The following is a 12,496-nucleotide window of genomic DNA, read 5'->3' on the forward strand; positions in this document are numbered from 1 at the left end:
TCACCAGGGACTTCACCTGAGTGGCAGGACTTCTCCAATATGGAGGGTGGCTTGCCAACTACATCACCCAATTCCCTCAGGACTCTGGGATGTATCTCATCAGGTCCCATAGACTCACATATGTTCATGTTCCTCAGGTGGTCATGAACCTTGTCTTCACTTCCTGTGGGTGGGGCTTTGTCTCTCTGGTCCCCATCTTGTGGTTCTTCAGCTTGGTAGATGTGAGGAGAGGGATTGCCAGTGAAGACTGAAGCAAAAAAGTTGTTGAGTACCTCAGCCTTCTGTATGTCGTGGGTAGCCAGGTCTCCTGTTTCCTTCTGGAAAGGGCCCACATTTTCCCATGTGTTCTTTTCTTTAACCTTTCTTTCTGGCTGACAGACCTGTAGAAGCCTTCCCTGTTATTCTTTGCATCCCTTGCCAACTTCAGCTCCAGCCATGCTTTGACCTTCCTGACCTCATTCTTACACAACTGGGCAGCATCCCTATACTCTTCCCAAGATACCTGTCCCTGTTTCCACTGCCTGTGCACCTCCTTTTTGCATTTTAGTTTGGCCAGCAGGTCTCAGCTCAGCCATGCTGGGCTCTTTCCTTCCTTGCTTGATTTCTTGCACCTGTGGATCTTGAGCTCTCGTGCACTATGGAAGGCCTCCTTAAACATCTGACAGCTCTCTTCTGCTCCCTTGTCCCTGAGGACTGTTTCCCTGGGGGTCCTACTGCATAACTCCTTGAAGAGCTGGAATTCTGCTTTCCTGAAGTTTAGGGTCCTGACTATGCTTCTTGTCTGACTCATATCCCTTAGGACCATAAACTCCACCAGTGCGTGATCACTGCAGCCCAGACTGCCTCCAGTCTTGACATCCCTGATGAGCATAGTTTATGAGCTTTATGCCTTGGGCTTTATTCATTCAATCACCTGCTCAAAAGTTAAGAGAAGACCAGATCACACCAAGTAGCACTTTTAAAAAACACTTTTCTTATTTGAACTAAATAGTTTCATTAGTAGATCCTTGTATTTAAACCGTGAGTATGAGATGGGTTTTTAGTAGTAGTGATTTTAAATAAGAAATGAAACTAAATGTGTCCCCAGCTTAAATTTTCACAGTTTTATATGTGTAATCTAACTGACACCTGTTCTTTTAAGAACCATTAGAAGTCTCAAATCAATGAAAACTGCTGCACACAAGCACAAGAACATCTTTTGGTGGCAAAATTCCTGCCAAGCTAATTTAAGACTGCAGCTGTAATTAAAGAGCTTGAAAAGTAACAAGTTTCAGGTGACTGAGTTCTGTGATCATTTATTTTAAGGTGCATGACTTCCAAATGAAGAGTTCTGGCTCTGTCTGTGATGGCTAGTCCACGGGCTCTCCTTCTACACTGGAAAATTGTTACAGAGCCAATGCCTGTGCAGCAGTTTTAGCTTTGGTTACATGGCACATAAATGGCTATCAGAGCTTCAGCTGCTGTTTTTCCAGCAGTGTGTCCAACTGCACTGGTAGCCATGATGGCTGTGGTGGTAGTGCCTCTCTCTGCCTTCTTCCTCCTGCCCTCTATGGAAGGTTCTCTGATAAGTAGGAACCCTGCAAACCAGCTGAGCACTATCTGTGCTTATGGGATGACTAGGAAGACAGACCAACAGAACACAGTTTTGCTTCTGGTGTGGGTTAAACCTGTTTGGTAACCCTCTTGCATGGCCTGGGCAGTAACTCTTGAATGGTCTGTCGAGATGTGTGTCTCACTTTAAACCATTGACACACATCTATAGCTGAGCCAGAAACTACCATTGTCAGATTCACAGTGAAAACAAACTGTGATGTGGTTTTGTCACACAAAGGAAACCAGATCACAGGCCAGCCACCAGGCTAGAATGGGGTTTCTAAATCTGCTGCACCCTTGTCCTTGCTCCTTGAAGCTTTTCAAACTTTGTAGCCAGAAGAGAGAGAGAGAGAACCTGAAGGCAGCAAAAGCAGAAATTCATAGGGGCCAGCCAATGAGGATTAATGAAGGACTAACCCAGTTTAGATCACCATCTTAAAGTCATATGGAGTGTGGACTGGAGTGTGATGCTGAAAAATAATTTGTATACCCCGACTATTGCTTCATAATTTATGACCAGCAGCAGAAAACCTAGGTTATTAAACTCTCATCTACTTGGTCCCTTTTGATACCCTTCTAATGTAGTGCCTCACATGTTTGTAGGAGAATTGTAAGTGAGGCAAGAGGGCATTAGCAATTCAACTTCACCAAAAAGTGAAATTATATCCCGAGAAGAGGAGAGACAGCAGGATTCAAAGTCTATGCAGGCTTTTGACCATTGAAAGATACCTTGACGTTAATGCTGTTTGAATTTGTAGGTGATTATATATTAATGATGATCATGACTGTTGATAGCATAGGATTGGAAAAAAATAATTGCTGTGTGGGGACCTTACCCAGAAGAGAATCCCAAGCTTATTTCAGTATGCTAACAGTGTGGACAGATTGATTTTTTTTTTTTTTACTGGAAGATTATTTCAGATTTTCCTTATAGCCATTTCTTCTAGCCATTTCTTCACAAGTGAAAGGAGGACAACTGAGCATGCTTTAAGGCAGTGTATGGCAGTTCTTAAAAGATCCTAGTGTCAGCATTGCTCCATATTTGTGGGGATTTTGCTACTACAGGGGTATGTCAAGAATGCATTTCCTAAAGGTGGAAGCTGTTGTGGAAGATCTACCATTCTTCATAACTATGCTAGATACAGCCATGAAAGTTCAGGGAGGCATTTGCAACACCACTTAGTGCTGACTTTCATGGTGATAGCAAAGCCAGAGTATTTCCTCCTGCAGTCCAATGCTTGGAGGACTAAGCAGCAAGGTATCTGTTAGAGGATCAGCTAGGGCTCTCACAAGCAAAAAACCCACCCTTTCCTTTCCAAACCTGAGTTGGAAAGGAAAATAAATATGTCTGCAGAGAAAACTTCACAGCCTTTTCCCTTCAGTAGCACTACTGCATGCTGCAAGAGAAAACACAAAATTTCTTTCTTTGTTCCTGCCTTGTCAGTAAGATTTTAGTTGTGGGAGAGTGCACTCTCTCTGATTCCCATCTCTGCTGTCATTTGTAGAAGTTAGGCAAGACATGATGCTTGCAGCAGAGGAGGGCAAAAAGCAGGTTCCTACAGGTGAAAAAAGAGAACTTGTAGAAGAATAGAATGTTGACAAGCAAATGGCAGAGGACCTGAGAGACCGGAATGATATTTCAAGAAGAATCTGTGGTCTGATGTGTTGAGGAGAAAATCCTTGTTTCTCATTCATTACCAAATATGTTACAAAGCGAACCCAGTGTCTCTGCACAGATAATTAAACGCACAAACCTGTGTTTAAAAGGACATGTGCAAAGCTGGAGTATTCAAAGGTTGGAGTATTAAACTTAGCTAAGTTTAATGAAAATTAAAATTGCCTAGACAGTTTTAGCTGTTGATTTCAAAAGATTTAACATCATTAGATTTATTTTTTTATACCAGATCTATTCCCCAATCCTGCTCCTTCCACCCAGTTGAGAAAGAAGACAAATAGCTGTGCCACCACAAATAGGGAGAGAAAAGACTGTGAGAATGAGCAGCAGGAAGCAGCAACGCTTTTAACTCCTAGCAAGGGAGTTTTAACTGCTGAAGACAAAGTATCATGAATTTGTATCTCAAACTCCAGGTACACTACAGCTAGAAGGAAACTCTTTCCTCCTTCCAGAAAAATGCAGTTTGACAGGTGTGTCAGGTATCCTTAAAACAGCCTTCTCCATTTACAAACAACCATACATTAATTCCGAGAGAACCACAGTAATTCTCTGAATACAGCAATGGCCCTGTGGAAACTATAACAATAGTGAATCATAAAATACACAAACAGAATGAGGTTTATGTTTCACATCCCAGTCCATATTATAGGTTTTGAAGACCATAAAGAGAATACTGCATGTCATATCCGTTTTTAAAAGAAACCTCTAAAATGAGATGAATATAGATTAGAAACCTAGTATTAAAAAAATCTTTAGATAACTAGGACATTAGGAAAATAGGCAGTTCAGAAGAGGTTATTTTAATGGAAACTGTCAGGCGATAAGTTCAGATGGCACAACTGGCTCCATCCCATGTATTAAAAATCCTTATTGACAGTGCAGTCCAGCCAAAAGGGATGGAAATTGGATAAAAGAGACAGTTTCATTCTTCTTCATTTTGCTCTACAGCTTTTAAGCTGTACTGGCTCCAGAGCTATGTCTGTTTATAAAGTAATCAACTTGCTGGTCATTATGATTACTTTTCTTTATGGAATACTATAAAATGTTCAGGGTTTTTTACAGCCATAATGCAGAGAATCAAACTGGTCATCAATGTTGTCTGCATTTGTCAAATTGAATTGTAAAGCACAAATACATTTTAAGAAATCTTAAGAAAGAGATGTGTTCAAAGCAAGGTCTTAAATTAGCATTTGATGTCTGTATGATATGCACCATAAACCAAGGCCTGTGGAAGGAGGGGATCTCACTGTTGTAGTTTTATGGAGAATTCTGGCTAAAACCACTTGTGAATATTTGGGATTTGAATTAATTTCAAATTTCAGTTCAGACATTTGAAATTTAAATTTTCATCTGCATTTATACAGCTAATTCCAAAGTGTGATTTAAACTTGGAGAGAGCTGCAGAACAAGTGAGGGTTCTGTTTTTTGAGACCCAGGTGTGTATGTTCAGGTAAAGTGTGCTGGATATTAAGGTAAAAAAGATAAAAGAATGGAATAAAAGAAGATAATACCGTATTACCAAGTCTTCTACCTGAGACTGCTGGTGAAATCTTAGAAAGAGGCTGTAGACTCTAGAGAAGACAATTAAAAGCAAAAAATAAGTCTGTGAAGGCTGCTGTCTTCAGGTGTGGTCAGAGGGATACACAAAGTGTTCTGTTACGGGAATAGCAGAGCAGTGGGTAGGTATCTGTGGCAGTGCATGAACTCTCTGGGGCCTGTGGTTTTGCTTCAGAAGTATTTAGCTGCTGGAAGTTGATGTGCACTGAGACAGTGGGAGGATGCAGGGAATCAGTAGGGAGGAAGGATGTGACCTAGAGCTATAGGAAAATAAGGGAAATAAATAGGAAGGAAATGAACAAGGGGGGAGCTGCAAACAGCCTTTGGAAAGGAATAGAGTGCCGTGTGAAAGGCAGTACTAAGAGATCTCTTTCTACACAGTGGTTGGTAAAGGCATGTTTGGAAAGCAATTTTGACAGTATATAGGAGAGACAGAGAATAGGAAACGAGGAGCAGGAATTCATAAACTAAGCATCACCAGAGAAGCTGATAAGGGCGAGAAAGTGTAAGAAATCCTACTTCTGTAGCACCAAGAACCTGTAGCAATGATGTCGAAAGGGAAGACTTTAGAGTAAAGAGTCTGAACTGATGGTTTTATGGAAGGCTTAGCATGGCAGAAGAGAGGAAGCAGTAAGTTAAGAGTAGGTGAGAGAAGCACCATCTTGGAAAGGCTCTGGAAAGAGAAAAAAAAAACGCTTTAGAGAGTGTGCAAGCAAAAATGAAGTCCAAGAGAAAGACGATAATGTCAGGGAGTGTAAGTCTCTTCAGATTGCTGGGTTGTCATCACTGATTGCTTATTATGTCCTCTTAAAGAGCCAAAATGAGCAAGAGAAAATCATGCCTTTAAACTTGGTGACTTTGGTTGAATCTCATCGTGGATACTGAAACTAGGAGGAAACTGTCAGTCCTGCCAGATGAAATGTCTTCAGCTATGCACTCACTGTCTCCTCTTTTGCACAAGCATGCAGATGTGTGCAGCCAGGCAGCAAGCCTCATGCTCAACACTGGTTTGGATTTAAAGCAAGGGAAAGAATGGTTAATTTTCATCTGGATCAGTCCTCCCAGTCCAGTTTAGTGTGGTATCACACAAATGGCCTTCAACTGTCTTGGGCAGGACTTGAGCTTCTAGTGGCATTTCAGCCAGCACGGGGCAAGGAGGGAGAGGGTGATTGGGTGCTTGTTCTCTAAAAGTTCCTCAGCAGTTTGAATTAGTCTCAGTGCTTTGACAGTCCTCACTTTGCACTCCTTCAGTGATTTCCCACTCCTCCTTTGGTAATTGTTTGAACCTTAGAGAATCATCTGGTTAAAAACGGCTTCATTTTTCATTCTCTCCTTCAGATTCCATGGGGTTTTTTGGAGGCATTGGCAGGATGAGCTAATGCAAGAGGATTGGCAACATGCAGCTAGGAAGAGAGAAATCCATGTCAGTGTTTAACTTAGGCTGATGTAATTTCTGTGACTGGGTCTTTACAGTGTCTTTCCAGGAAGGTGCAGAAGGATGATGAGCACCTCTTTCTTTCTGTCTGTCTTACTTTCATCCATTGCCACTCCAGGATTCAAACATCGAGTGCCATCTTTCCTGATTCCGTGCTAGCTCTAGTTCATATCTCTCTAACATTCTAAGGCATCAGGAAACAGTCCCCTGAAAGAACACATGGCTGAGCAGCTCTTCAAGAGGTAGCAGGGATGAGAGCTGCTAAAGGCATTACGTTTGTTCAGCTGCACATGAGACCACAGCAAGTCCCCTGTGAGGAGTGTAACTCAGTCTAAGTAGAGTTCCATTAGCTTAAAAGTGATCTGCTCCCCATTGTTTGGCCAGGAGTGCTCTGAATGCATATAAAAGATTATTATTAATGCATTATTAAACCATTCATTGCCTTTAATTCAAAGAGCCTGGACATGGTAGACTGCAATAATCTGATCTTTATTCTGGGAAATGGCGTGGAAAACTGCATATGTGTCTGCTACAAAGTTTGAAGTAATTCAGTGAAACAATAGTCTCTAATAGCTGCAATAAATTGTTCTCAGCTGTACTGTTAGAAATTGGAAATAACAACTCCTTTAAAAGTCACGCTGGCCTTGCTGTGGAGCAGTAAGAAAAGGAGTGTCTTGCTTTGAAAGCAGGAATATGAGACCTACATATGAATCTACTTAATATTAATTTGCACATGGTGGACTTGATCCTTAGTTGTGGTAGCTCAAAGGAACTTCAGATCTGAGCCTCACTTTTTATGAACCTGTTTCAGTCCCAATGTAAGCATTAGCATCCATCATATTCCTTTAATTTATATTGACTGTTGCAGTAATAAAAGAGACTCAGATTTTGAATTACACATTGACCGGTTGACTTGAATTGATAGTGTGTCATACAAAATACTGTCCCTCCTATACTTGCCCTGTAATGTTTGAATTGTGAAATGAGGATTCTAAAGTGGCAAGCTGAATGAATTTTCTGGTGGTTTTCACCTCAGGAGCTTCTGAAACTGAGACTGGCAGTGAAATTCATAGCAGGGACACAGTTTTACTTAACTGCAGTTGTCTCATTTCCTTTTTTTTTTAGGTTGGAATAACTGACATAATCTAGAAGGAGGCACATTCATCAAATATGGAAGAGGATATCAAACCTCTGTTGGTTCCTGTGGGAGGTGATGAAAGCAATTATGGAATCATGAATATACAGTTTGATCCAGAAGATTTTAAGTGCAAAAGGTATGAGGAAGGCTGAACCTACAGAATTCTTATATAGCAATGTGTTGTTCAGTCTTTGCTTTGAGCAACACAATCCTACAAAGACAAAAGACTAACATTTGGAAAACAGAATATGAGTACAAACAGTTCCTGCTTTGTCTCTACATGGTATCATTTCCAAGCACCAGGTGAACAGATGTTCATACTCTATTTTGTTTACAAGGGTAAGACTTTCTATTGACATCACTTCAGAGAGAATGCTCCAGTAAGAACTTTGCATATGGCTTTTAAAGCGCCCTTCAAACACTGAATGTCTTGTGTGTATACTGAAGTATGATTTTTTTATTTAGCACAACAAACTGAAGTGTTAAGACTATGCAAGAATGCTTTGCCAGATGGTGTAGATAAATGGCTGTCAGTATGTTTAAATGGCTGTATGTACATTCTGCTGGTGATGCTGGAAAAGGACATTGTTTGCTCATACTGAGGGAACTGAGTGACTTTTGCTGCCTTTCAAGAAAAAAAATGTAGTATTTTTGAGATTGAGCAAATATGAAAAATTTGGCAGCCCATCCTTTTTGCCATGCCTGTGAAAATAATGCACATCTAAGGTAATTCTGCACGTTTTCTGAAATGTTGTAACACCAGAGGAGGTCAGAGTGTTGGAGTTAAGATTTCTGTGAGCTGGTCCTGGAACCAAAACTGAGGTAGAAGTTGGAACTAACCTTGTGATGCTAGCTGGAGGCACTGGCTCTGTATTTTAGACAAAGGAATAGCCCCGTGATTCCTCCTGGATCCTGTTTATAGCTCTTTTTGCCCCTTTGCATCCAGTGTCAGTAGAGCGGTTTTGTGAGGGAACTGAAGATGGCACTGTTGTGTACAAAAAGCCTCTCGTTGGGGCCCACTTCAGCAGAAAAGAGTTCTTGAAGATGGCATTTTGCTGCTGTCTGGGCTTGCAGCTTTGGAAAGGGATGAGAGCATATTTACATGTTAGCCAGGGACTAAACAATGTCTTCTGTCTCTGCGTGCAAAGGAAGGAGGACACGGGGGAACTAACACAGCACAGGTGAAGTAGCATACAGAATTGCATATATAAAAGCTGGGAAACAGTAGAGTACTTTCAGGTGGGGAAAATAAATGTGGAAAGTTTGTTCTTGTTTTATCTTCTTTCTGAGGCCCTCTTGGCATAAGACAGCTGCTAATTTGTATGGCTTTGGGGAGCTCCTTCTGTTGGAGGAGCAATGGGATTCAGGTGGTGTGATGCCATAGCAGTAAGAGAAGTTTACACTTTTGTGATATACTGAAATTCCAAGATCCAGATTTTTAAACTGAGGTTAGATATAGTTTCCTCATTGTGTTTTTTTCTCTTGTGATTTCTCAAGTTTCAAGAATTTGCATTTGGTTCCCTCCCCAAAAGCAGAAGTACTTGGATTGTGTTTCCACTTCCACAACCTCCAGCTTTGCAGATTTGACCACTTTGTCTTTAGTGCTCCTCCCTTGGGTTCAGAATCACCGAATGTTAGGGGTTGGAAGGGACCTCCAGAGATCATCGAGTCCATGCGCCCTGCCAGAGCTGGTCCATCTAGTTTAGGGCAGGTCACACAGGAACACATCCAGATGGGTCTTGAAAGTGTCCAAGGTTCATTCTCCCATTTTCTAAAACCAAGCATGCAGAGGCACAAAGATGAAGACCACGCGCCCTGGGATTTCAGGAAGGCCTGGAAGTCATAGCGGGGCCAAACAAGTTTGAACTGCCTCACCAGATCTTTAGACGAGGCAGCCTTAGTCTCTGGTAGAATGAGGGAGAAAGAAAGGCCACCAGAGTCTGTGTCAGTCGTGGTCAGAGCAGGGAGTGGTTTGAAGGGCTTCTTCGTTAGAACTTTAGGGAGTAGCAGCTCCAGGGAGAGGTTTATCATGCATAAAAGTATCAGATAGTGCAAGTGCATAGTACAGATTTTCTCTGCTTAGTTTGCTGCTTTTTTTAAGGTAAATACTCAGAAACCTGATAGGCCCGTTGGTGGGTGGTCATTTTGCTTTGATTGAGACAGCTCTTGAAGTGTTTTGTGTGATTTGCTTATAATCACTATTTGTCTTTCTTGGTGCTCTTCTGTTCTTTTGTTTGGGTTGTTTGAGATTTGACGATATTTGCATAGTTATTTTGTTTTCCTAACAGCTTGGAGGATTGGGATTTTTGAAAGGCATGCTTTTCAGTGTTTGCATAAGAACAATAAGCTAATTGTTTTTTAGAGTTGTAAATTATTTTGTATAGTATTCTTTTGCTAATTTGGGGGAAGTAAAAGCCACTTTTAATCCTCTTAAAGGTTATTACTGTTCTTCGAAATGACCTGAATTACTCATACAACATTAGGTGTGTTTTGCGCATTTCGTAGGTCTCTTTGTAAACTAGAATGTCATTGCTGCAATGGATTATTGATGTCTATTGTATGCAAGAGAGGGAGTTTCTTTTTTTCTTCTGACTGCTCCTTAAATCTATTTATTGTCAAGAGATACTGCAGTTGTCTTCAGGAATACCTGAACCTTCAAAGAAACAAGTGATGTTTTGTGTTGTTGTTTTGCATGTGAAAAAAGTTGACAATGCCCCCTGCTAAAGAGAAATCAAGCTTCCTTCCTTCTTTTATTCTATTTGAAGTCCCAAATTGTTCTCACACAATGTAGGAGAGATCAGTAGGTGAAATTAAGCAGTTGTGACTTAAATAATGTCTGTAGGTGGCAGGTAGACAAGCCTTTTTCATGCAAAAGTGGTTGGTTACCTTTTATTTTCAAAGTTCTTTTGATTTACAAAAAGGTAGACAATGGCCAGGACTAATCTGTGCAAAACTAGAGTTTCTGCATTCGTTTTGCTTTTACCACCCAACACCCTTTTGGTCTTTTTACTTCATTGCTTGCTTTTCAGTTTCCTCTGTTGCTAACATTTTTACTAATTCCTAATGTTACTCCTTAACTGGGAAGAATTAGAACTTTCTTAATTAAGAAACTTTGTACTTCTTGGTAAGAGAAGGATAGAATAGCTTTTACCCTTGACACAGAAGGGGGAACAGTGCTTGAAGTGTGGTATGGGAAAGCTTGTGATATTTTATTTGTTAAAATGCGTATCTGTGAGCAAAAGAGGTGGCTTAGTATTGTGCTCTGAAAGGTTATTTTGGTTCTGCTTCCAGTATTTTAAGATATTTGTATGGTCATGCTGTAATCATTATAATAACAGTATGATATGAATGTAGAAAAAAGTTTTAAATAAAATGTATTGGCAAGAGAATAAAGATCTTACAGGATAAACTGTAAGCATACTGTTTACAGTGCTTAAGTAAATTCAGACATCTTAGAAATTAAAAATCAAGTTAGTCATTAAATTCTTTGGAAGAGTCTTCCTTGAGAGAAGCTCACTGGCCTCTGTCATGTTCCTACCCAGACAGGCAGCTCCTGCTTAAGAAATAGTGACCTATGAGTATAGTTGTCATCACTTCTTACTTTTTTCACTACTTTCATTTCCATGACAGTGAATCGATTTTACTCCTTATTTTTTTTCTGTGCCATATACACCACATTTATATAGCATTCTATAATAATTTGGTGACTCATTTAAAACAGTAAAGCGATAGGAACTTACTGGCTTTATTTCTGTGTAATAATCCTATCGCATCCCTGAAAAATAACCCATTGATGTGGGGTATCAAAGAATTCTGTGCAATAAAGTGAAGTGGCTCCTTATGGTCTTTTTGGATGAGAGGAAAGAAGTTGTTAAGCATCTTGTAAAGAAGGGGGTTTTTTTATTTATTTAAATATTAAATGTTTACCTAATGTAAAGTCATTAATGCCATTGTGTAGAGCCAAATGACACACTGGCACAAAAAAATTGTGTTGTATTGTAACAGCTCAGTACTCAGAACACTATTTTTGATCAGATGTTCAGTGCCAGTTGTTTGCTGTTTAAAAATAGTGCATTGAAAACGGTATTATTTAGTTCAGAACTTCTTGAGATAGGTATTCATCATACTGCTTCATTGTTCTGCAAAATGTAGCACATTGCTGAAAATATCCAGAAAAAAGATGTAGCAACCTTATGGATGCTAACAGATTGTATGTGGTTTGCCAAACCAGTTTTCCTGTGCGGGTCCCCCTAACTCTGCAAATGCATCCTTGAACTTTGACTAGCACAACATTTGGAAACAAGTTTAATCATGAACATCTCTTTTTTTCTTTCTTTGCTTCAAAAATTGCTGCTGAAGTTCATAATGTGAGGAAGTTTGGAGAGAAGCCCTCTTTTCTCTTTTCCTGGACCAGCACTCCTTTGTGTGAGTGAGAAATAGCTATCAGATGAGTGTAGCTGCCAGTTTTCTGGGAAAGTTTCTGAAGTACAGGTGTGGGGTGTAGTGTATGGGAGGTGTGGACCTCCTGCATGAGGTCCTTCATCTTGTCCATACTTACTGTGCTGTGGAAAACAGCTGTGTTTTACTGGTGTGTTTGCCCTGGTAAAAAGAGCATTTTTTTTTTTTTTTTAGGCTAGCTATTGAAAAATAAATTGTTATTGTGCTTTTCAGTATGGAGATAATAAATTCTTTGGACACTTAGTCTACCTGAATGCATGGGAATTGTCTACACTGTTTTGCATTTAATCATCATGCCTTCCAGACGTGTAACCTCTCCCCTTTCCCAGATCACATTGTCCCACATCCTTTTAATAATCATGTTGCCAGATGAAAGTTATAATTTGATTGCCTGTAGAAATCAGAAACTTTTCTAGGAATCCAGCAGTTGCTGATGCTTGCACGTACAAAGCACTTGTCTGCTAGACTTAAGGTCTCTAAAGGGAGTTTTCCAAAATACAAGCAAGCTTATATCCTACCCGCTTTGGGCTTTGAAAATCTCAGCCTTTGAGAACTTACTTGAGCCTCTGAGAGCTTCTCAGACTTCTGTCTGAGCATGCTCTACATCCAGTCTTTGATCTGGGTGTAGCCGGGGGGGGGG

At 40.3% G+C, this 12,496-nt stretch overlaps 1 protein-coding gene across 1 annotated transcript in view; it reads left to right on the top strand.

Annotated features, from left to right (window-relative positions):
- The first annotated feature begins 7,390 nt into the window (after positions 1–7,390).
- SLC38A9 (solute carrier family 38, member 9) overlaps positions 7,391–12,496 on the top strand; it is a 38,882-nt gene continuing 33,776 nt past the window's right edge. Inside the window, 1 exon segment of the mRNA XM_008941436.1 lies at positions 7,391–7,534. Coding sequence (XP_008939684.1) covers positions 7,431–7,534 — 104 coding nt within the window. The 5' untranslated portion in view covers positions 7,391–7,430.

This window comes from Merops nubicus, unplaced genomic scaffold (genome assembly GCF_000691845.1).
Source record: "Merops nubicus isolate BGI_N331 unplaced genomic scaffold, ASM69184v1 scaffold26605, whole genome shotgun sequence".
Classification (NCBI taxonomy): domain Eukaryota; kingdom Metazoa; phylum Chordata; class Aves; order Coraciiformes; family Meropidae; genus Merops; species Merops nubicus.